The sequence below is a fragment of the Mya arenaria genome, chromosome 8 (genome assembly GCF_026914265.1).
Source record: "Mya arenaria isolate MELC-2E11 chromosome 8, ASM2691426v1".
In the NCBI taxonomy this organism is placed as follows: domain Eukaryota; kingdom Metazoa; phylum Mollusca; class Bivalvia; order Myida; family Myidae; genus Mya; species Mya arenaria.
In genome coordinates this window covers 59,115,166-59,138,766 of record NC_069129.1, presented here as the reverse complement: position 1 = coordinate 59,138,766, position 23,601 = coordinate 59,115,166, and the positions used below count along the sequence as shown (strand labels likewise).

The following is a 23,601-nucleotide window of genomic DNA, read 5'->3' as shown; positions in this document are numbered from 1 at the left end:
TAATATTCAAGAGTGAATGAGTCGACGAACCTTTAAATAACCAGGGGAAGTAACACTGAATCCAACAACTTGAAGTGTTTTTATAGTTATGTGTAACCGCCAGTAGCTTCCCTTGAGTAGTCATTACGTTTTAGTATATCTAAGTTTTATGTTTCATTGTCATGTCCCTTATTTATGAAATATAGAGTCTTTGATATGTTTTCGTTGCTAAATCCATTGAATTATAAGTGTTTTTACCGATTGCTATTATTATTTTGACGATTTATGAAAGAAGGTTGAAAAATATTATGCGCATGCGCACTTACCGATTAGTGGCGGTGATTTCAGATTTAAGAAATAATGGGTATGTTTTTGCAACTTTTAACAACCTTTCATGAATATAATTGATACAAATCATGGTAATTTCAACACAAATTATAATGACAACCATAATGAATGTGTTTAAATGAAAGCCGTTCATCATTATCTATACCAAAATTGAATGATTAGTCATTGTTATTGATTTTGTTCCAGATGTCAAAAACTATCGAAATTAAATGCCATTTCCGGGTAGGCTTTCGGACGTTTTTGCACAATTGTGTTGTTTCAAATGAAAATGAACTTAGCTTGAATGATGCAGCTTAATTTTAGATTTTGATAAATAAATTTATACTCATATGGAAATAAAACACTACGTTATCCTTAGCCACAATAATGCGCGTTTAGGGAACGTTTTTTAACATTTGGATATTTATTGTGTTCCCTATAACGCCACAAGTCGATTTATTTATACCAGTGTAAAATAAAATATTAGACTATTATATTACAACAACACTGAATTGTTAAAAGAAAACATAAAAGGGACACATAAATGCTATACTGGTTAATACCATTTATTTATAACTTAAGTTTTCCATGATAAACTGACGCTGATCGGCTTCTGTCAACTTTTCACTGCCATATTGGGTTAGCCACTATTAGTATATTTATCCTACACAGTGACCTCCCCTGTTGAGACATCGATATTCTTGATACATTATTCATAAGGTTGATTTTTTTTTGACTGTTTTCCTGATAAGTATATATATATATAAATGTATTTGTTTTAGTAAAGCTTTTAAAAAACCTTATTTATATGTGTTCACATTTTTATCAAATATTGATGCCCTTAACTGAAGATGACTACCTGATTTCAAATGCGCATTTTATTAGTGGAGTTTAACCGGAACAGGTGGGCGTTGTCTTTGCGCTAAATATACTAAGCGCTGGGATCTTGGCTAGGAAAACAACAAGTGGTATATGGACGCGAAGAGTCGCCAACAATAAAATTATCAAAGGCTCTGAAGCGGCTGTTTATATGGACTAACGTTATCCTTTGTAAGATTTACTAATAACGGCGACTAATAACAACATAGTCGGTTCAAAAGCTTATATTGTATTGTTTGTATCTTGTTGACTCAAATTAAAAGTGATCTTATTTTAACTAGTTAACATATGGATGTGCCCTCAACCTTATCCTTAATCTTCAACATTCTCTCCTCGACACGCTTGGTCTGGTTCACAACCGTGCAACCCAAATAGATTAAAGTTCATTTTCAAAATTTGACACTTTCTTTTTAAGCTGTTCAAAAGCCCTCACTTTACCTTAAAGGCAATTAGTCTCTTGAAGGTAGATTATTAGATCTTTATTAGAGGGTTCCTTACTTTCCGTAATAGTATCCAATTAAAAAATACTGCCATTACCACGTACAGCATGTGACATAAGCATGTTGACATTTTTACTTGGAGGGAGGGGTGTAATTTTGGTGAAAGGTTTGAGTTTGACTCAGTTATTTTTTATTTAATTTGCTGTCACTAGTGTTGGGAATCGGTCAAAAAAATTTTAGTCGATTAATCAGTCCACTTAACCGACTGATTAATGATTATTCGGTTGCTAATAAATGACCGTACAAATAGTTAATATATATAACAGATAAGCATATATGGGGCAAACATACTTGATTAATTTTGGCCAAAACACTTAATTTCTTAAAGGAAACTGAAAAACTTAGATATTTGTATATAAGTAAACAAAAATCAAAGTAATTTCTAAAATAAACCTCAAGATATCCTGAAAAACATAATCCCATCACCCCTAAGGTGAGTAGAACTTTATTGTTTCTCTGTTTAACATCAATTATTTTGTAGCTGTGAATTATTTTTAAAAATAAAAGAAAGATGATGACAATTTTCATATTTGTTAACTTTTTAAGTTTATGATACAGAAAAAAGTGACAAAAAGTTTTGCATTTAACGAGTAAACAACAACGTAAACAATGTTAAGAATGTCACGGAAACATTCTGCTACAGTTCTCTTTTTATTCTTTTAATTTTTGCCCTTCTTTCTTGGACACGGAAAGCATGATTCTGAGCCTGACGCCATCTTGAAGCAAGTGCCTTAGCGATTATGTATTAAGAATAGCGATTGGTTTTAGTGCAGGTTATAATCCAATCAGAAATAAATTTTCTGGTTTGCCATGGAATTCCTTTTAACCATAGCGATTGGGTTACATCATCCAATCAAAAGAAGGTTTACCGATATCGGTAATTTTACGGTTTGTCACTAGGATTATTCGTTACAAGAAAGATTCGTAATAGAAACTATTTACGGGAAAGTTTGTATCGCAATATTGGCCATCTTTGTAAAATTCGTCGAAGAATGAAAAAAATTGTCGCGAATTATTCAGAGCTCTCTGTGGGGCCAAAAAAAAAATAGGTCTGTTTCCGGTCGCCCGACCGACCCTCTTATTTCCGCGCCGACCCTATACTTTTTATTGGTGTAAAAGTTAACTGCGCGCATATTTAGTACTTTTCGGTACTTTCTTTCCGTTAATTTTCTTATCTTTGGTCACAGTGCTCCAGCTAAGCATAATTAGCGTGGCGGGGCGCCCCGCTGCCCTTTTATGGCGCCCTGCTGCCTTTTCAAACGCCCCGCTGTGCCCTTTTCATTGACAGAGCTGCCTTTGATGATAAATAAAACAAATAAATCGCCCATTTGTGTCATCAAAGCGACATTGACCTCGCCGAAATTTTAACACATTGTAAATCTGTCAATCAGCGAGTATTTGGCCACTGTCCCATTAGTCAAAACATCGCAATTAGCCATAGGGTAATCCCCTAATCCGATAATTGGGCCGTGTCATCCAATTACCAAAACATCGCCGGTAGGCGGAGCTATTGAAAGTTAACCAATCAGAATGTACATTGAGAAGAACCTGATAATATGATATACGTTCATTAAAATGAGATAGAAAAGGCGACATAATTATGAAAAATCGTGTCAAGCATTGATGAAGTTAAAAAGTAATTGTTATATGTATTGAACAAACAATGCCAGACATTTTAAACATTGATGTTTTTGAAGCAGGCGGTCATAGCCATCTCGGGACATCGGCAAGGTGGCGCTAAGAAAATCAAAAACATGACGTATCACCAAATATTTAATTGGTTTTCGTGAAATGTTCATGATAAAAAATTGATTTGTAAACACAAAAACATATTATTTTTTTGCTTTATGTAGAGTTTTAATACTTACAGTATTTTTCTCCTGTTTACGATGTCAAAAATATCGGCGAGATCGCCATTTTGTCAGAACAATTTTCCGAGTTAATTTCGCAACCTCCCATTATGTATTGGTAAAGTTTTCATCAAGGACAGTGATTTAAATGTAATTTGGTTCTTAAATGTCAGCATATTATTTAGCCAGAGACAAGTAAATAACAGCATAGCTGAATGTGACATTCGTACCCTATCCCGAACGTACCAAAATAAGATTCGTCCCCCTACTATATTGACAGGTCATTTATTAGTCATTTTGATTGTTTCAAATCCTTAGCTGTCTTGGTTTTTGTTTCATTTTTAGATGCTATTTGGAGATAAACTATGTGACATTGACACATACACTTTTGCTGAGCCAAAAATGATACATTTTTTATGAACATTTTATATAGTTATAGCAATCAGTTTGAATGTGAATATAAACTGAGGTGTGTGTTATGGCATAGTTTTTGTATCAGGTGTTACGAAAGTATCACTTCTCCTTAAAGTCTCCCCACTTCTCCCTAAATTGACTGAAGGGAGAAGTCACTTCTCCCAAAGTTTTCAGGAGAGTTTTAGAATTTTAATATTCTATCAAATATAAGAATAGCATTATAGCACAAATGTGAAATTGGTAAATATGAAAAATTGACAAATCTGAGGCACTCTTTTTCGACATCTGTCATACAGACAAACATGTTCAACAATACATGCATTTATATTCTAGAAAATGTATATCTATACATTATAATTAATACACATTATACAGTTCTTAATAAATGAATGGACTTGTATTTACATTTTATGCTTTAGTACCTTTTAAAATTGTCTCATACGCAGTTAATATGGTTATTTTTGAATAAAAGTCAGCCGCCTTCTATTCTAGATCACTCCCCCCCCCCCCCCCCCCCCCCCCCCCCAAAAAAAAAAAAAAAAAAAAAAAAAAAAAATGCCTACCTACCTACCCTCTTTTTTTTGGGAAGGAGACCGGAAACGAACCTATTTTTTTTTTTGGCCTGGCAACGATTAATCGACGAACTGATTAATCAGCCCAACACTAGCTGTCACCCCCCTCCCCCCTTCAAAAAAATAAATTTTGGTTTAATTTGCTGTCACCCCCCTTCCCTGTTCAAAAAAATAATCTCCATATGTCCATTTCAGGGTTCGAATTTAGACTCGCATACTCTCAAAATGTGAGTGACATTTGCAAATTGCGAGTGACTTTTATTCAAGCTCGCAAAATTCTGCGAGTGGCTTTTTCTAGACCACAAAATGTTAAAAGGAAAGTAGAATAAACACGAACCTTACTCCACTACTAAGTCGAATGTAAACAGCCTATAAGTGGCATGCTTACACTACCAGTATAGAGAAGACAGTACGGAGTCACACTCTAGTAAGCTTTCAAAAATAGAACAATTACGGAAAAGGCTAAGTTTTATCTCAAATCTTTCCAGGAAGCTCCGAATGCTCCCAATACAAAGTGAATACAAATGACGTAATGACCTAGCTCAATCATTGGCTAAATTTAGCGCTTTCGCCCACTATATGTAAACCCCATCAACCTTTTAATATACTGTATCCGCCCAACTGTCAAAAAGAATAGACTTCGATATATTTTATAGTCCAAAGCATCCACGCTACATTTACTGTTGCTTTTATTATACATATATATAGGAGTGAGCTTGTCGGTCGGTCTGTCGGTTTTCATGGTTTCCGGATGATAACTCATGAAAGGCTAGACAGATTTGAATTTTTTTTGTAACACAGGTGTAACATCAGAAGATACAGGTCAAGTTCGATATTGGGGCTGGTGGGCCCAAGTTCAAGGTCACTGTTACTAAAAATAGAAAAACAGTTTCTGGACGATAACTCATGAAAGGCTTGACAGATTTGAACAATTTTTGGTACACAGGTGTAACATCAGAAGATACAGGTCAAGTTCGATATTGGGGCTGGTGGGGCCAAGGTCAAGGTCATTGTTACTAAAAATAGAAAAACAGATTCCGGACGATAACTCATGAAAGGCTTGACAGATTTGAACAATTTTTGGTACACAGGTGTAACATCAGAAGATACAGGTCAAGTTCGATATTGGGGCTGGTGGGGCCAAGGTCAAGGTCACTGTTACTAAAAATAGAAAAACGGTTCCCGGACGATAACTCATGAAAGGCTAGACAGATTTGAACAATTTTTGGTACACAGGTGTAACATCAGAAGATACAGGTCAAGTTCGATATTGGGGCTGGTGGGGCCAAGGTCAAGGTCACTGTTACTAAAAATAGAAAAACGGTTTCCGGACGATAACTCATGAAAGGCTAGACAGATTTGAACAATTTTTGGTACACAGGTGTAACATCAGAAGATACAGGTCAAGTTCGATATTGGGGCTGGTGGGGCCAAGGTCAATGTCACTGTTACTAAAAGTAGAAAAACGGTTTCCAGACGATAACTCATGAAAGACTAGTTTTTCTTGTCAGCAGTGTAACTTCTAAATTACTCAACAGATTTAAATAAAACAATACATGCATGATAAAAGAAGATGCAGTGTGCAGTAACCTTGGAGTTATGGCCTCTTTTCAAAGGAATGGTTTGCCATTCCTGTGTCCAGGCGGCATTTGGGGGTATTCGTCACTCCTGTGACAGCTCTAGTTATGTTAAGTCATAAATTACATGTACAAAATCCACTAACCTGCATGAACATCATTTGCAACTGTATAAAGACACTTATTATGCCCCCTTTTGAAAAAAGTGGGGTATATTGTTTTGCACATGTCGGTCGGTCTGTCTGTCTGTCTGTCTGTCTGTCTGTCGGTCGGTCGGTCGGAATACCAAATGGTTTCCGATCAATAACTTGAGAACGCTTTGACCGAGGGACCTCATACTTGGTATGTGTATTGGTCATCACCAGCAGATGAACCCTATTGATTTTGAGGTCAGTGGGTCAAAGGTCAAGGTCAGTGTGACCTTTACATGAAAAACGGTTTCCGATCAATAACTTGAGAACGCTTTGACCCAGGGACCTCATACTAGGTAGGCTTATTGGTCATGACCAGCAGATGAACCCTATTGATTTTGAGGTCAGTGGGTCAAAGGTCAAGGTCAGTGTGACCTTTACATGAAAAACGGTTTCCGATCAATAACTTGAAAACGCTTTGACCCAGGGACCTCATACTTGGTAGGTGTATTGGTCATGACCAGCAGATGAACCCTATTGATTTTGAGGTCAGTGGGTCAAAGGTCAAGGTCAGTGTGACCTTAACATGAAAAACGGTTTCCGATCAATAACTTGAGAACGCTTTGACCCAGGGACCTCATACTAGGTAGGCTTATTGGTCATGACCAGCAGATGAACCCTATTGATTTTGAGGTCAGTGGGTCAAAGGTCAAGGTCAGTGTGACTGTAAGCTGAAAAAAGGTTTTCTGATTGTCCATATTTTTTTAATGCATGCACAGATGATTGGGATTGATGTATAAATGTTTGTATAGAAATGATTTTCTTTTATGTTACTATTTTAGTTGGGCATTTATTTGCCTTCTTAAGTTATCATAAGTAAAGTGCATCTTATGCAATTTTGGAGAAAATTTGCCTCAAGCTCCTCTATCCACTAAGTGCCATGTTTGTTTCAAACTAAGATAGATGATCATCAAGGATATATTTTCTTCAGTACAGTTTTAAAGTAAGAGTATTGTTCTGATATTTGTCTTATATAGTAGACAGTAGAAATTTATATGTCACTAAATGCATGAGTTGAAGTATCAGTTTTCAGTGAACATCTAGTTTAATTATGCCCCCCTTCGAAGCAGAGGGGTTATATAATTGCTTTGCACATGTCGGTCGGTCTGTTGGAAGACCAAAGCTTGTCCGAGTGATAACTCAACAATTCCCGGACCTATGGTCATCAAACTTGACATGAAGATTAGGTATGACCAGTAGATGACCTGCCTCATATGCATCCAATGACAAATCAGCTGTCATTTCAGTCCATGCATATTTCATTCAATTGTCCAAATATTTCTGGCAACTTGGCGCTCAGGGGGCATAATGTTTGACAAACATCTCTTGTTTTTTATTGATGTTTGTTTATTAAAAAAATAAAGGTATAAAATGAAGTTGTATAAACAAATTTAGGAGTCTATTTAAATTTCCACTTCTTTATTTAATTTCGCTTTGAACATTACTGTAAAGGCAATGTAATGTGCTTTAATTACCAAAGTGAATAGATGTTCAGAATTATATTATACCTGTGGTCAGGGAGTTGTTTTATTCATCTCAGATTATGTTGTAAAAGAAAACAGATATAAAAGTAAGCTTACTTATTATTTGTGTCTGGTCAAAAAAATGTTCCTTTTTCTTCTCATGGCTACTGTATTTGTGACCAGATATTTGTCCAAAATTATTGTTTTTGTCTGTATTTTGTCAGAAATGACTTAAAAACATCATTTCAGGCCAAACAATGAAACATATGCCTACTGGATTATGGATTGTTTATGTGTCATTAGGTCAAATTCTAGTCATGATTATTATTACTTTAATCATATAATAGCCATTTTAGCAAAATTATAATAGCCATTTTAACAAAAAAGACTATTAAAATAGTAAAAAGCTTGAACAAGCGTCATCCTGACAAACATTTCACAGTCAAATGATTTTTCATTTTGAAAGAACACTTGCCTTTGGGGGAAAAATGAAATCAGTTTTCATTTGAGTGGGAAAACAACATTTTACCTCAGTCTAAAATAAAAAACATGTTGACTGGAATCGGCCATTTTGTTGGAAATGGTTAGTCTTTGGGTGGTAAATTTTGTTAATGTTGAAAGTGAACAATAATCCAAATGCACCTCCTTTTGTTTAAAACATTGCTTGGGCAACCATTTTGTTTTCATGGCACCTGTTGTTCATCTTTTATAGAACCCTCTACCCTAATGTACTGTGGCACAAAACAGTTGGTCTGGTAAACCTTGGTTGGGCTGGTAAAAGAAGTTTACATCCTATTCTGGCCAACTGGGTGGGTTAATACCATTTTAAAAAGTGTTTATATTGGAAAGGAACATTTGACCCAAAATAACTTTTACGTTATGAGTAGAATTTTCATGAAAATCAACATGGCTGTAAAAAAAAGGACATACCGTATTATATCATGTATAGGACGCTAGCATAGATAGGACGCAGGCAAAAAAATCGTTGAAAAAAGGGTAAAAACCCTTAATATATAAGATAGGACGCAGCGGAAAAATATCAAAATCGGAGCCGAAAAATTGAGGTTGGTAAAGTATTTATAACATAATATTGAAGTAAAAAAATACAATTGTATATAAGGCATATTTCGATAATTATTGTCGTATTTCGGTAATTTAGCATTTCGGTAATTAAGTGTACACAACAATTATATAAGTCTTGACATTTTGAGAACATTCACGCATATTATAAGGCTTATACAAATGCTGTAATAGTCCCGACACGCCTTCTGACTGTCAGTCAACCGTTGCAATAGTATCGACATGCCTTTTGAATGACAGTCAACCGTTGCAACCGTTGCAAAACTGTGTATTGTCAAAACTGATGATTGTTCTGATAAGGCTTGTCGCTGCGCGGATTAAAGCATGTCAGGCATAATTAATGCGTGTCGGTAATTATCCTTGCCAGCGGAAGGCACGACGGGTAAAGTGCAAACATACAACCATACGGTATTACCATCGCAATAGTTTGTTGATGTTTTTCTAATGACAGACAGCGTGTGTTTATCACACCTTCGCACATTTGAAAAGATTTGATAGTGACAATAATGCTACTTTGTGTTATGCACATTCCTTTATTAATTTTTTGAAACAGTAACATACAACAAAATGTTTTGCAAAATATCAAAACATTAAAATCATGAACAACGATTAATTGATATTTGCCTCCTTTCCCGATTTTCCGTTGCCGTTATAACTCAATCCAGTTAAAGTGCTGACTCACATCGAGTTTTTGTGAGTAGCATCCCTTTTGTAAAAAAGTAAACACTCATGTTTGTTTTCAATTTATTTCTCAATAAATCATTTTAAAGTGAACATTCAATATATTTCTGTGTGGGTTAACTTGATACTTACTATTACCGCGTTCTTCCCCGATCCGATATTTTCGATCTGAAATGGACTTGGAAAAAAACAGATGCAATTCTAATAGCATAGAAAGGACGCAGGCATTTTTTAAGACGAGAATTGGGGGTAAAAAAGCGCGTCCTATGCATGATATAATACAGTACATGTTATTAGAGACATTTTTTTATAAAATTGAATGCCAATTTTCTTTAAGTGTCCATTTAAAATAAAAAATAAAACTGTCTTCTTCGTTATGAAATATTACAACATTTACAAGTCACAAAAATAAGACATTTCCAAAGTACCACATAAAAATGAAAATTCAAGTGCCTCAAAATAGTTTTCTATCAGTCCACTGAGAAGAAATGGGCAGTTATTTAATGAAAATGAATGTCCTTTGGTCAATATCCGGTATCAAATGCATGCCAGTCAAATTTCTTCTCTAGAGTTTAATTTTGTATGTTTATTATATTTCACAAAAACTTAACTTTGAAAAAGTTAAACTCTCAAAAATAAATTGCCCTACTAAAATGAAGTCTAATGTGTGTTGAAACTGATGTCTCCAGTATCTTCTAAACAAAACCTGCATAAAAAGGGACATCACAATGCGCTTTTAGTAATTTTCTCTAAATAGCAAACTTATACCGTAACTGTCAGTGATTTTTTTTGGTGCAATGAACTGCCTTCTAAAGGCTGTTTCCCCTTGCGAAAAACTGTCCATATTTCCCAAAATTTTATAATTTTTTCCCAAATTGACAAACGCTGATTACGTTTATGAATAAAAAAGCAATGAAATTCTTGAAAACAGACAAAATCTTGACAATACTTAGTCTTTCACAGCATTATGTATGCATAAAAAAGTTAAAAAATGTATAATTGCCATTATCTTAGCCATTTTGGCCTGATTTTGTATTTTTCCCTAAGTCAACTTTCCAAGCATAATTCCAAAAAAAATCACTGGCTGTAATCCAGTTTTCAAGTGCAGAGGGCCCTGTGAGTGTCCTCCAAATCTGGAATAATGCCTTGAAATAATGTCATAATAGTAGTATTTAAGTACAATAAGCGAAAAAAGAGTTACTGCGAAAAAGTGTATATTTTTCCAAAAAATTTAGTTCTGTGAATTATTCATTAGATTACTAAGAAGAGGGGTTTACTGAGGTTAAAATATATATATATCGTATTATTTGGCAAAAAAAAATGTTCACAGATAAATAAATCTGTTATCATTCTAAATAAAATGCAGACAATGCGAATGTCCGTCGGACAGTCGGACATGTCCGGTATATTTCCATTTTGACCGACGAAACTTTTGTTTTGGTCGGTCACAATGTCCGGTGAAAAATTACAGTCAGCACCGTTTAATTTTCGGAAAATTTACTTTCAGTTTCTAAATAAATGTTCAGAGTTATTTTTAACTATTATATCATGATTATTCAGGGTGTTAATCCGTGTATCACTATTTGTAAACCCCGTTTCGACATGTTTCCGTAAAAGCCGATAAAACGCGCAAGGTTCCGATCTCAGCTCGTACTATAATACTTTTATTTTACGGAAATGTTCGGAAATTGCAAAATGTTTTTATTTTCGGCCAAGTGGTTCCCGGCAATCGTGTTAATTTAAATATGATGATTAATATACCGAGCTGACTTTCTTTCCGCTCTGTTTAACATTGCCAATAACAAGAAATCTACTTTCGTTTTTGCATATAATTTAATGTTGTGCCTGAGTTTGACTTGTAGTACAATTCGTTACATTTTATAACTGTACTGTATCTTTAATTTAAAGATGAATTAAAAGAGTAAGATCTAGCTGTTCCATGGGTAGGCGAACCAGATATGAGGGGTTTTTTTGGGAGGCAAAGGAAGAAAAAAATTATGACATAAGATTCGAATATTGATTTTTTTTACATGATGTTTAGCATTTTTTGTAATTTATTATAGTACTGTAGGACAAATCTTACCAAAAAGATCTAAACCTGTTATAATGGGGAATTACAAAACTTATTTAAAAAAGAGGCTTAAAATCAAGGTTTAGGCTGATGTAACCGAATACCGTTTGTAACATTGCGACAGGTAAAAATTTGTTGCGACAGGTAAACTTTAAGTGTTTACCTGTCGCAATGTCCTGTGAAGGAGAAAAAGTTTTTGCGTTGTCTGAAAATGTTCTATTTTTTGGCTTGACTTGCAAACAGATTCTTACAGACCTGAATGTTTGGAGGGCTCAGAGATGCTGTAGATTGTATCTTTTCCAAAATGCTAAAATGGTACTTTCATGGTCTTTAGAAAAACCATCTGGATAAACAATTTACGCCTGCTCAATGTACAAGAACACTAATTACGTTTTTTGTTCAAGTTAAATATGTAAATGCTTTTCTCATTAAGTCGGTGTAGATGCTAACCATAGTGATTTGGATCATATTTTTGCTATTAGGTAGGCACATGTACTCTATATTTGTGGTCTTAACAGCTTTAACTGAGTTTTATTGGAATTACAACAATAATGAATAGTAAGAATACATTTTATCCGAGTTTTTACAATTTTTCACTCATTGTTTAAAATTTTGTTTGATGATATGCTATATTAAAGGACATTCTGCAAAAGGTTACAGAAAATCAGGGAGAGTCTTAAACACGAGTTCATATACAAGTGGCAAAATTACCGATCTTTATTTTATTGCAACTTTTTCTAGTTGAGTTTTGGTAATGAAATTTGCTGAATTACATTTCTTTTTGGAAATGAGAGTTAATTTTGTAAAATGAATGGATTAAAGATAATTCTTTATAATTTAAAAAAGTGCTTTTCTGATTCTAGACTTGGACTTGAGACTGGTCGTAATTATGGACCCAGGTCTAAACGGGAGAGTGTGAGATGAAATACAGGAAGACATTATTACAATGTACTCGTTTATAATGCCAATTATGATGTGTAATCTTATTTCCTCAAATTAGATGATGTATATTACTTTGACTAATTAGTTTTGTTTATTTCCAGCCTCACATGGGATTGGCGGCTCCGTAAGTTGATTTCTTGTTTTCCACTTGAAAATATTTAAAGCTGATACAAAATTCATTTACTAAACTTCACTAACTAGCAGCAGTTTAGAATAAAGAAAATTACCAGCTGTTTGGGATAGATTTCAAAACATTTCCTGGTTGTCTAATAACCTGTGATGTTATAAGCGTCATATTAAACATGCGCCTTTTGACTGAAGTCTCCATTTCAGTAATGTGAGTAAGGCCGTAGCCATGATCTGAACCTTTTAAACATGATGACAACCACCAGTAGTTAAAATATTCTAGAAACTATTTTCTAGGACCAATATCCATAAATAATTGTCAATCATATTATGTTTGGGATCAATATATTGTCTGGTACAGGATACAATATGCCATATTAGTGTGGAACGATCAATAACTTGTAACATGCAGTTCTATAGACAAGAGTGCACAAATATTGGGTTATCATTGTTTAAGGATCTCACTCAGGATAATATTTTATAACTTTGTTATAGGATTGAAATGCAAACTTTCAGGTAAGTTCTGGCGTGAAAACATAACTTTTTTTCTGGACTTTGCTTGCTGTGTAATACAAATCCTTTATACCACTGTTTTCAAGATGAGAAAATTCTTTTCACTGACAGAGATTGTAGTTGCATAAGACAGCACAATAACAAAATATCTGTTAGACTAAGCTTCATCATGTAACACGTACTGGTATCAACTGTACTAAGGTGTTTTAAATTTCCTGCATTAACTAATTGCAAAAAAACATTGGTATGAATAAATGCAAAGGTAGATATTTAAACATTAGCAGATTAACAGAAAAACTCATAGGCAATTTATATATATTTATTTATATATATTTGTTTTCTTTTCTATATCAATGAAATTTGTATTTCTTCCCTTAAAAACTTGGTGGTAATGAAGGGAAGTTACTGCTTCTTTGCAATAATTATGCAAATATTTTAGTTGCCTCCCTTACACTATTAGCTGGCTTATGTCAAGCTTGGTATAACTGTTCAGTAAAAAAGTGTTTATTTTTTGCTGAACAAACTCAATTAGTCAGTTAAAATTAGTTCATCAATAGGTTTACCTTAAACTTTTACCACTTTGATGGCTAGCCATCACTCATATTGTCACCACTTCATGGTCAGTTAGACTCTCAATACTTGTGACTGACTGACTGTGTGATTGATTTCTGTCAGACCAAAGGGTGAAAGATAGGTTGAATAATGCGCAAAAACAATCATTTGAAGTGAAATTTTAAGCCTTTTTATTATTTCTTCCTCTTTGCTTTAAAAAATACTGTAACCATGTGTAAGACATATCTTGCATGTTAAACACTCTAATTTTTCATAAATACATGTACATATAATTATAAAGCTCACAACCTGTATTTAATGTTGAGATGATGTTTTCTTTCTATGACTGTTGTATCTCCCCATATCTTATGTAGCTGTAGCCAGACTCTGGATGATTGAAGGTTTGATCGGAGATGCACATTCTTCACATAGTTGCCATATTACAACTTTTCCCATACTGTCACTGAAGCTGTACAGGTTGATAATGCAATCTTTGGAGGTTCATAAATACATGAAATGTACCACAGTTGTCTGTAAAAGATAAATGAACTTTCAGAAAAAAAAATTGTTACCATCATGTTCAAATGTTCGTTGTCTGATTTTAGCTATTTAAATTCAGCTGTCACATTGTCATAATTATCATATTGATGAATCATGATAAGGCCTAAAAAATATATTTGGTTCGGGTTACCCGACCCTACCTACTAAATAGGTGACCTTAACCTACCTATGAAATTAGGGGGACCCTTTTGTTTTTATTGTTAGTTCAAGTAAAAAGAAAATTTAAAAAAAAGTCTGTGTTTTAATATGTAGTTTAAACCTTTAAAGCTTTATACAGAATATTACTTTTAACACCATTCTAAAAAGATGACAATTACTTTCTTATATAAAGCCTATTTAAAAAAACGCCTACCTACCCTAACTGTTCTTGAAAAGAATGTAACCCTAACCAATCCAATTTTTTTTTTGGCCTTACTGAAGAGTATTGAAACTGTATTCTACAATGAACATAATGCAGTTACAACCATGCTTTTGAAAGGGAAGAATATTACGATGAACACTTACTGTTCATGCTTGGCATGAAGTATAGGACATTGTTCTTGACTCTTAACTGTGGCATTTTGCTTTAAAAGAAAAGAGGTTAGCGGTTAATTGTTTCACTATCACTGTCAACTAGCTGAGATGTGTCCTATTGAACTGTTCAAGTGCTTTCAAGGAAAAAAGACATGTTGTAATCAAATTATTTTCCGCAGGCAATCGCAGACAACCGGACAAATAACACCGACTTAAGCAGCCACTCTGGCTGGTGTTGCCTTAAATATTATTGGTAATTTCAACAGTTACTACATCCTGGCATTTGGTTTATGTCACATGATGACCTATTTCATTTATAAACAATGTCAATTTTTATATAACATATGCTTTCGATAAGAACAGGGATTTGATATCTAGGAAAATAAATCATGTGATAGCTTTAACACTATAAAGAACAATGTATCACAAGGCAAACAAAGACTCCCTCTAGTGTTTTTTTGTATTGTTCATATTGATGATAATTATATTTCATGGAAACCGAAACTGTCTGGCATCATTTGTGCAGGAGATCAGTCTCCCTGATTATTGGAAGTGGAACTAATACCTGAAAGATTTATGCAACAAAACCTAACATCTGCTCTTAATTAAGATGCACAGATAGGGTTTCATTTGTTGATGGGATACATGGCGGGCTACATGTGCAGTACAGACATTGTCAAGTCTTTTTAGGTTTCTATAATGCTGAGAGCTGTTTGTGGGAAATGATAATTGTTTATAGATTTTCAATTATTAATATCAAGGCTCAGTTTGGATTTTAAATATTAATATTGACTTTTGCTTCAAGCATAGAAAAAAATGATTGGAATAAACCATTCACAGTCATATTTTTAAACATTTGTCAAGTGTTTTTGACGTAAACTTGTTGGAACAATTTATAGGCTGTAAAATGCTATGTTTTTAATGCCACTTGTATGTAAAAAATATTGGTTGTTTATGACCTTGCCAACCGGACCAATGATGTGAAAAGGTTTATTGAGAGGAATTTATCTTTTGGTGATGAGATGTTTTATCCCTGTGCAGGTGATTTCATAGCTAGATAATCATCGACATGGAAAAACAGGACCCGTATGAGTGAAAATGCACACATGTATAAACATCACAGCTGATAGTGAATTCTTGTGTTTATTAAAGCCAGGTTCTGGGACATAATACTGTAGCTGGAAATATGAGTGAAATTGGAGGACGTGAATATAGCTTGTGATTAAGTTGTGGTATATGAAATAGCGGTTGACTCACATCAGCCAAAACTCCTGCTGCATATTTCCTGTGTAGCTGGATTGTAATCTGTAGTGAGAGTGTTTCGGTACACGTTATATAAACAGGTCTGGTTCAGCCTCTCATCAGGCAAGATTCATTGTGTCTTATCTTGGATATTTTATTAATTTTCTTGGGGGGAAAAAGGTGTAAAAGTGCTAACTTAATCAACAAGTGTTGACATTTGATAGAGGATTTGTATTTATTTCTATTCTATAAACATTTTTATGATGTCAACACCACATGGAGTTACCCAGCCGATGGGGACACGGGGCCCAGCCCCACCCCTCCCAGAGAAGCCCCCTTCAGTCGCTGAGAGAACGCGGTTGCTTAAATCAAGTTTTCGCCACAATGATGTTGATAAACCTAGGCCAGTTGTAGCTGATTCCAGCCACACTCCAACCAGGTCTAGCCCTTTGTCCGAGGTCACAAGATCCGCAGGGTCTTCAGTCTCCAGTCTTAACTCTAACCCCGCGGTGGGGGACAAGGAACGGGAAGAATCACCGCCCAGTTTTGTCAATGGTGCTAATACACCGCCAGTAGTACCGTCTAAGCCACCACCCACGGTAACTCCTCCCATAGTGAACCCCGCCATGGTGACCCCCGTCATGGACAATAAAGAGGTTGAGAGGCAGACCGCGGTAAGTTGGCATTTATCGGGGTGTTGTTGTTACTGAAGCAGATTTTCATATCAGTGTGGTACATGTACATGCTGTAGAAATCACATCTTAGTAAGTCACTCATCATAAATGCTCACAAATTAGAATATTGAAGATTTTTGAAAGAAGTGATGAAAAACTGTAACAGGTATCTCTTAGTTTAAACTTAAGTTTAATCTTTATTTGTTTAACAACAATATGAAAAAAAGTTATGGTGACTTAAGATTCACTCTTGTTGGCCCCAAATTGGCTGGAGTGTGGTTTTGTGTTGTGGGGGTAAACTGGAGAACCTGAAGAAAGCCCACTTGTCCAGCTTGGTGACCACCAGCGTTACTCGATCATGTACAGTGTCTCTTGTCATATATCATTGCCACAGACACTACTATTTCTCTCAGACTGATTTATAACACCCTATAGTACCATATTACTATGTAAGTATTCTGTGCCTTTGTAGCCAGAATTAGGAGGATTGGGCTACATTGTTTATATGAGTTTCTGGCCTGTTAGCCAGATTAAATCCATCACTCTTCTGTCAAAATTGGTGAGCTGAGGATGGGCAAAGTACCATAGCAGATATTGCCAACCACACGTGCAACATGTGCAAATATATTGAACAGAGGTTCACCGGCTTTGTTTTAACCAAGGCTGTATTTTCGAGAAATTACACAATTTATTATTCTTATCAGTTACTGAAATAACAGTGTTAAGGTCATATTCGCTCACTGCAGGCATAAAGTGGTGGTCTTATTTACAAGCTCATGGGATTACGCAATTGATTTTTACATTTCAAGTATATTTGTGAACATCTCATTTAGTTGTTGATTTAATGAGTACATGTAATCTAGCTTGGCGTTCATTCATTGAAGTTCACCTGTATTCCATTATATTGACAATGTTCATGTAGTGATTCATAAGTGAATGATATTGAGATTTTCTTGAACAGTTCTGAATACTACATGGTTGTATTATTATAACCAGTGCTCCAGTTAGGCCTAAAAAGCAGGGTAGGGCACCCAACTTCCCATTTTCCAGCACCCTGCTGCCTTTTACTACACCCTGCTGTGCCCTTTTGTTCGACAGAGTAAATTTTCAAAAATAAATAGAAAATAAATTCTATATGTATTATTTTGACACTTAAGTAATGATAACAGGTATTGGAAGTAGCTGCAACACATTCACAATGAGAATTGAGCATTGGCCCTTGCAAATGCCCCATCAAGGCTCATTTAATGTGCATCTTAAGTGCACTCTCTGACCTAGCACCCTGCCCTTTTCAAATCCTGACTTAAGCACTGTATGAGCTTGTAACCCATAAGCCCCAATATGTTTACATAGTATGACAAAACCCACTGTACAAGCCTGGGTTATTTCTCATTTTGATCATTGGTTCTAGGCCTTGTACATGTAATGGTCACTTTCTCCAGGTGAGGTTGTGTGTGCTTCTGATGTCTCTGACCAGGTGGGGAGACATTATGGACTAGCTGGCATCTGGTACTGTACTCAATGATCACCCCACAGAATTCAATTCCAGACACTTCAGTGCTCATTGTAATAGATAAACATCATTCCTATGGCTTACCTTCTTACTTCCGCATTCTTTCTGGTTGTTAATCAAAGAAGGGTTTGAAAGACCTGAGTAACTTAAGCAAAATTGAAACATCTGATATTCCATAAAACTTTCCTTTGTCAATGCATGTGTACCATAGGTTGGGTGTTCACCATCTCTTATATCATGTATTAAGCCCATATCTTGCTACATTGGCTAATGGTTTGGTCACACTGTAAGATTTCCCCCACTCCAGACCTGCACTATATCTTATCATTATAGCCATGGTAGATACATTATCTTTACCCATGGGTACTGATAAAATACCCGGATGCTGGGGGCTACTTTTTACTGTCCATGGTTGTCACTTATTCCAGTTGTGTACACACATCTTCCTTGTTTCATAAATTTAACAAATAAATTTACTTTTTATAGGAATAAATATGGCACCCATTGAATTCATATCTGTAAAGAAGAGATTAACTTCTCAAAATGTGCATGTATTGTTTGTAATAGTAGTAGTGTTTAACCCCTCAACAGTTCTGTCACTCACAATATTTTTGTTTGTAATTCAATGTGTATTTATGATATTTGTTAGCGTTTATAGATTGTATTTTGGTCTTTGAATTGTAGACTTAAATGTTCGGTGTTCTAACTTCAAGTATTAGTCTTACTGTTGGAAGAGTATCTTAGTGAATATGCATTTTAGACATGCTTTCACGGTCAGACCCTATATATACGCAAAACATATATCTGATTAACAGTTCAAACTCAGTTTTCTTTTTTAAATAATAATTTAAATTGAATAAAAGGGAAATATACTAAAACCCAAGTAAGTATAAAGTTTTTATATTATTCTTATATATTAGAATTTTTCAAGTACCGAGCTGCAATTTGTGCTGTTTAACTGTTCCTTAACAATTAAGGTGAACAATCAATGTCATTTTAACTTAAAGACACCAGTTAATACAATTGCAAGAAAACTTAACATAAAATTGATATCGTTGTGCTGAACGAAATGAATCTTTCACTTACTGATGAAGCACATGGTGACGCTTACATAGTTACAACACATGAAACTTTCACAGCTTTTGCATATTTGTCCAATTCCATGTAAATATAAGTTAATTTAAAAACAGCATCTGTACATGTATCTTTTCTAATCATGTGACTTATATGCAAAATATTCACACTATAAACTGGGAAACCATTATGCGCTATTTTTAAACAGGTAAACACATCCAAGACAGCGACAAAATATTCTTTTAATAATGTAAAGTGATATATTACTGGCCTCATACTAGCTCGTTTTGACAAATCTAGGCTTGTTTTGAGGAAATACTGTATTTGCTGATTTTGGTTTTAAAAGTCCCTTTAAGGATCATCCATCCATGTTGTTTCTTGATTCAAATTATTACAAATCATTCTTTCTCTGCAATTTTTTTGTCATTTCAGGAACTAGTTAATGTCTATCTATCCATGACCATAATATCTTTAGATGTCATTAAATATTAATTTCATAATTATACCCCCGACAAACGAAGTCAGGGAGTCACCCTGTGGTTGGTCGGTTTGTCGGTCGGTCCATTGCAATTTACCTTGTCCGGAGCATAAACTTAAAAACTTAAAAACTATAGGATGGAATTGGAATAAACTTCATACAATGGTAGAGCATACTGACAGGAAGTGCAGTGTACAATAACAATTACAGAGTTACTGCCCTTTGTTACTTTTTCTTGTCCAGAGCAAAACTTGAAAACTATTGGATGGAATTTAATAAAACTTCATACAGTGATAGATCATAATGAGCGGAAGTGCAGTGTACAGGAACAGCAGTTATATTACAGCCAATTTCAGAGTTATTGCCCTTTGTTACTTTTTTCTTGTCCGTAGCATAACTTGAAAAAAAGTAACTTAACTCATTTATAGATGGTCATAGGCAATCGTATATTCTGTGCTTTAGAACATCAAATATATCAGTATTAACAGCTCAGTATTAGCTTCACTGATATTGTTTAAAGCCTTTTTTCTATCTTAAAAACATAATAAAAAAATGAATAACTGACGATAGTCCATAAAATAAAGTTGTCATTAATATGTTGGCTTTTCAAATAGTTGACTGCAATTTCATATCAGGGCGGCATTCAGGGGTATTAATCACCTTCAGTGATAGCTCTAGTTAATCTTAAAATATTTTACTTCTTTGGAAACAGGATGGGAGAAAAGCATCTACCATTGGCTGTTATGGAAGATAGATTCATCCCAACGCCTCTTTTCAAATATTTTCTGAAACTCGGTTAACCACCTTTCCGTAATATATCATATACACTTAGATGCATCTATATATCTTCCACTCCAACCAATGGGAGATACTTTATTGCACAATGGAACAATTAAGAACTGTTCAATACCTCAACAACAACAAACCACTTCATTTGAGAGGTAGCATATGTTGATCAGTCATAATTCAAAATCTCTTGAACTACTTTTTCACCACCTGAAGAAGATTTGTAGAACAGTAACTGTTTTAGGTCAAGGTCACTCTTAGGAGTCAGATTGCTACAGGTCAAGATCAACTTTAGGAGTCAGATTGCTGTAGGCCAAGGTCACTCTTAGGAGTCAGATTGCTGTAGGTCAAGATCACTCTTAGGAGTCAGGTTGCAATAGGTCAAGGTCACTGTCAAGAGTCAGATTGATGTAGGTCAAGATCACTCTTAGGAGTCAGATTGTAATAGGTCAAGGTCACTGTCAAGAGTCAGATTGATGTAGGTCAAGGTCACTCTCAAGAGTCAGATTGCTGTAGGACAAGGTCACTCAGAATGCTGTTTTTTGTTCCTGCTCCATTCAATACCACTTCATGAAAAGGTTTTGGAGTACCTTGTCGCAAATGCTTATCAATTGCAAGCAATGTGCAGAGTTCATGTTTCATCCATGTTGGTTCAAGATCACACATGAAGAGGTGCAAGGCAACCTCCTCAATGCCTGGAAATATTTTGGAATAACTGGCAACTATTGTTCACTGCCTTTAGACAATATTTACAGAAGGCATCTGTAGCAGTATTAGTTACAGGCTGTACTGAGAGAAGTTCATGAAGCCACTCCAATCTTATCCAATCAGCAATGTTATATGGCACTGGAAAACATTTCTTGATGTTGCTTCTTTGGAGAAGATGCACTCATTCAAGGTTATGTGTGTAATTAGCTGTCTGAAGTCATATATTTTACAATAATAGACTGGTGATGATGTGAATATCTAGTTTTGCTGACCACTGAATGTAATATTGACCTTCCTTCTCGATCAATATCACATTTAAAGGACCTAAAAACTATATATTTATACCATACAAGCCAATAATTAGTCTTGTCCGTCCGTCCTCACAGTTTCTGCTAAACAACTTAGAGAACACTGGGGCACAGGGACAGCAAACTAGGTAGGCAGCATGGCATTACCACTAGACGATTCTATTTATTTTGTGGTAAGTTGGTCAAATATCAAGGTTGTGGTGACATTAAGCTATATACAAAACCTTTCTCAAAACAATAACTTAAGAATGCGTGGTGCCATGGTATCTCAAACTTGGTTGGCAGGTTGGTCATGGTTCAATTTCTTAAGAATGTTGGGACCCTGCTATCTTTAACTTGATAGGCAGGTTGGTCATGGTTCAATTTCTTAAGAATGTTGGCGCCCAGGTATCTCAAACTTGGTAGGCAGGTTTGTCATGAGCAGTATATATCTACCCTATTGATTTTGAGGTCAGTGGTTCAAATGTTCATAGTTGTGGTGACATTCACCTAAAAATAGTGTTTCTTAAATCAATAGCTGAAGAAAGCTAGGGGCCTCATGACCAATAGATGAACCCTATTTATTTTAAGATCAAAGGTCAAGGTCATGGTAGCATTGTGATGAAATTATGTTTCTGTGCAATAACTGAAGAACACTCAGGCCCATGGACCTCAGACTTAATTTGCAGGTTGGTCATGACCGGAAGATGAACCCTATTGCTTTTTAGGTCATTGATTCAAAGGTTTTTCATTTACTGATGAACGCTTGAGCCTAGGAACCTCGAACTTGGTAGCTAGTGTAAACACTGAAGGCTTGGAAGCTCATACTTGTTGGGCAGTGTGAACACTACCAGCGTATTTCCCCATATCTAGTGCTAGTTATTTTGTTTTTACATTCTCTTTAAATACAAATAATTCTCTAATATTTACATTTTCATATTATTTTAATTTGTAACATGTATGTCCAATAATGCCAAACAATCTCATTTAAAAGTACAACAGACATCAGTTGACAATCCACCCCATCTTGCAGTGACTTATTATATTGTTTATACTTTGCTCTTTAAAAGCTATCAATATTTTCAAACTGCATGGGAAGGTCTTCATGAAAATAAAAATGCTATATACTGTTGCCCATATTGGCCCAAAAACATATTGTTATATCTCCTCAACAAGGCCTTTTGGGGGAATTTTTACATTTCTGTGACAATTTTTGTGATGTTCACTAGAAATTCAATCTAATTCATGAAGGACATCAAAACAAAATGTCACCAAAATTAAAATTTTATAATAAATTTTGCGGTATATGGTTAAATGGATGTTTGCCTTGGCTGACATAAACTTTTGGTATTATATAATAATTTAAAACTAAACATGGCAATACATGGTCTTAAGCAGTTGGACTGAAGATGTTGTATAGAGCATAGCTTTGCTTCAGTCAATATACCTTCCTCCACATCTAGTATCCTCCCCTGACTGCCCGGAGTCTGTAGACAGTCCAACCCCGTTGGATCGAAAACTCTTGGCTCGAATTCCTTGTTACCTCAAACTGGATGTAAAGGACTGATTTCTATTACTGAAGGTAAGCCATACCGCTTGGCTTGAATTTTCCGAGGTAATGTCACCTGTCAATGGGAGTTTGAGCCAAAGGGGTTCGACTGTACTTGCATATATCCCATAATGCCACATTTTGTTTGTTAAATATTAATCATTTACCAAATATGATGCATAATATTTACTTGAAGACAACATGCAAAGAAGGGTGTTTTAGTGCCCTTGTTTTTGAAGAATAAAAAATCATGAAAAGGTTCTTTATTTGACCTGAAAGAAGGCCTTTCTCATCTGTTTTGTTTCTTAAGAACATTTATTCAAACTTCCTGTATCTAGTAGACTGTTTCTTAGCTGTGCATCTGGGCATATAAAATGTGCAGCATAAATACTTCATATGTCTGCCATTAATGCTGATTAAAGTAACGACTGCCAAAAAACCTTAGTTACAGCTTAATGAATGAAATTATTTCAATATGGGAAAACTATTGCATTGGACT

The 23,601-nt window shown here is 35.0% G+C and overlaps 1 protein-coding gene across 4 annotated transcripts in view; it reads left to right on the top strand.

Annotated features, from left to right (window-relative positions):
• The first annotated feature begins 286 nt into the window (after positions 1-286).
• Positions 287-23,601, top strand: part of LOC128242723 (septin-7-like) — a 49,769-nt gene continuing 26,454 nt past the window's right edge. Inside the window, exons 1-3 of one of the 4 annotated variants that reach the window (XM_052959986.1) lie at positions 287-343; positions 12,628-12,650; positions 13,148-13,168. Coding sequence is in view for 3 of the 4 variants with exons in the window: in XM_052959981.1 (XP_052815941.1) it covers positions 16,294-16,707 (414 nt within the window). In the remaining variant the exon portion in view is untranslated. Of the gene's footprint in view, positions 344-12,627; positions 12,651-13,147; positions 13,169-15,349; positions 16,708-23,601 lie in introns of those variants that run through there. The other 3 variants (XM_052959985.1, XM_052959981.1, XM_052959982.1) reach the window with 3 other exon arrangements.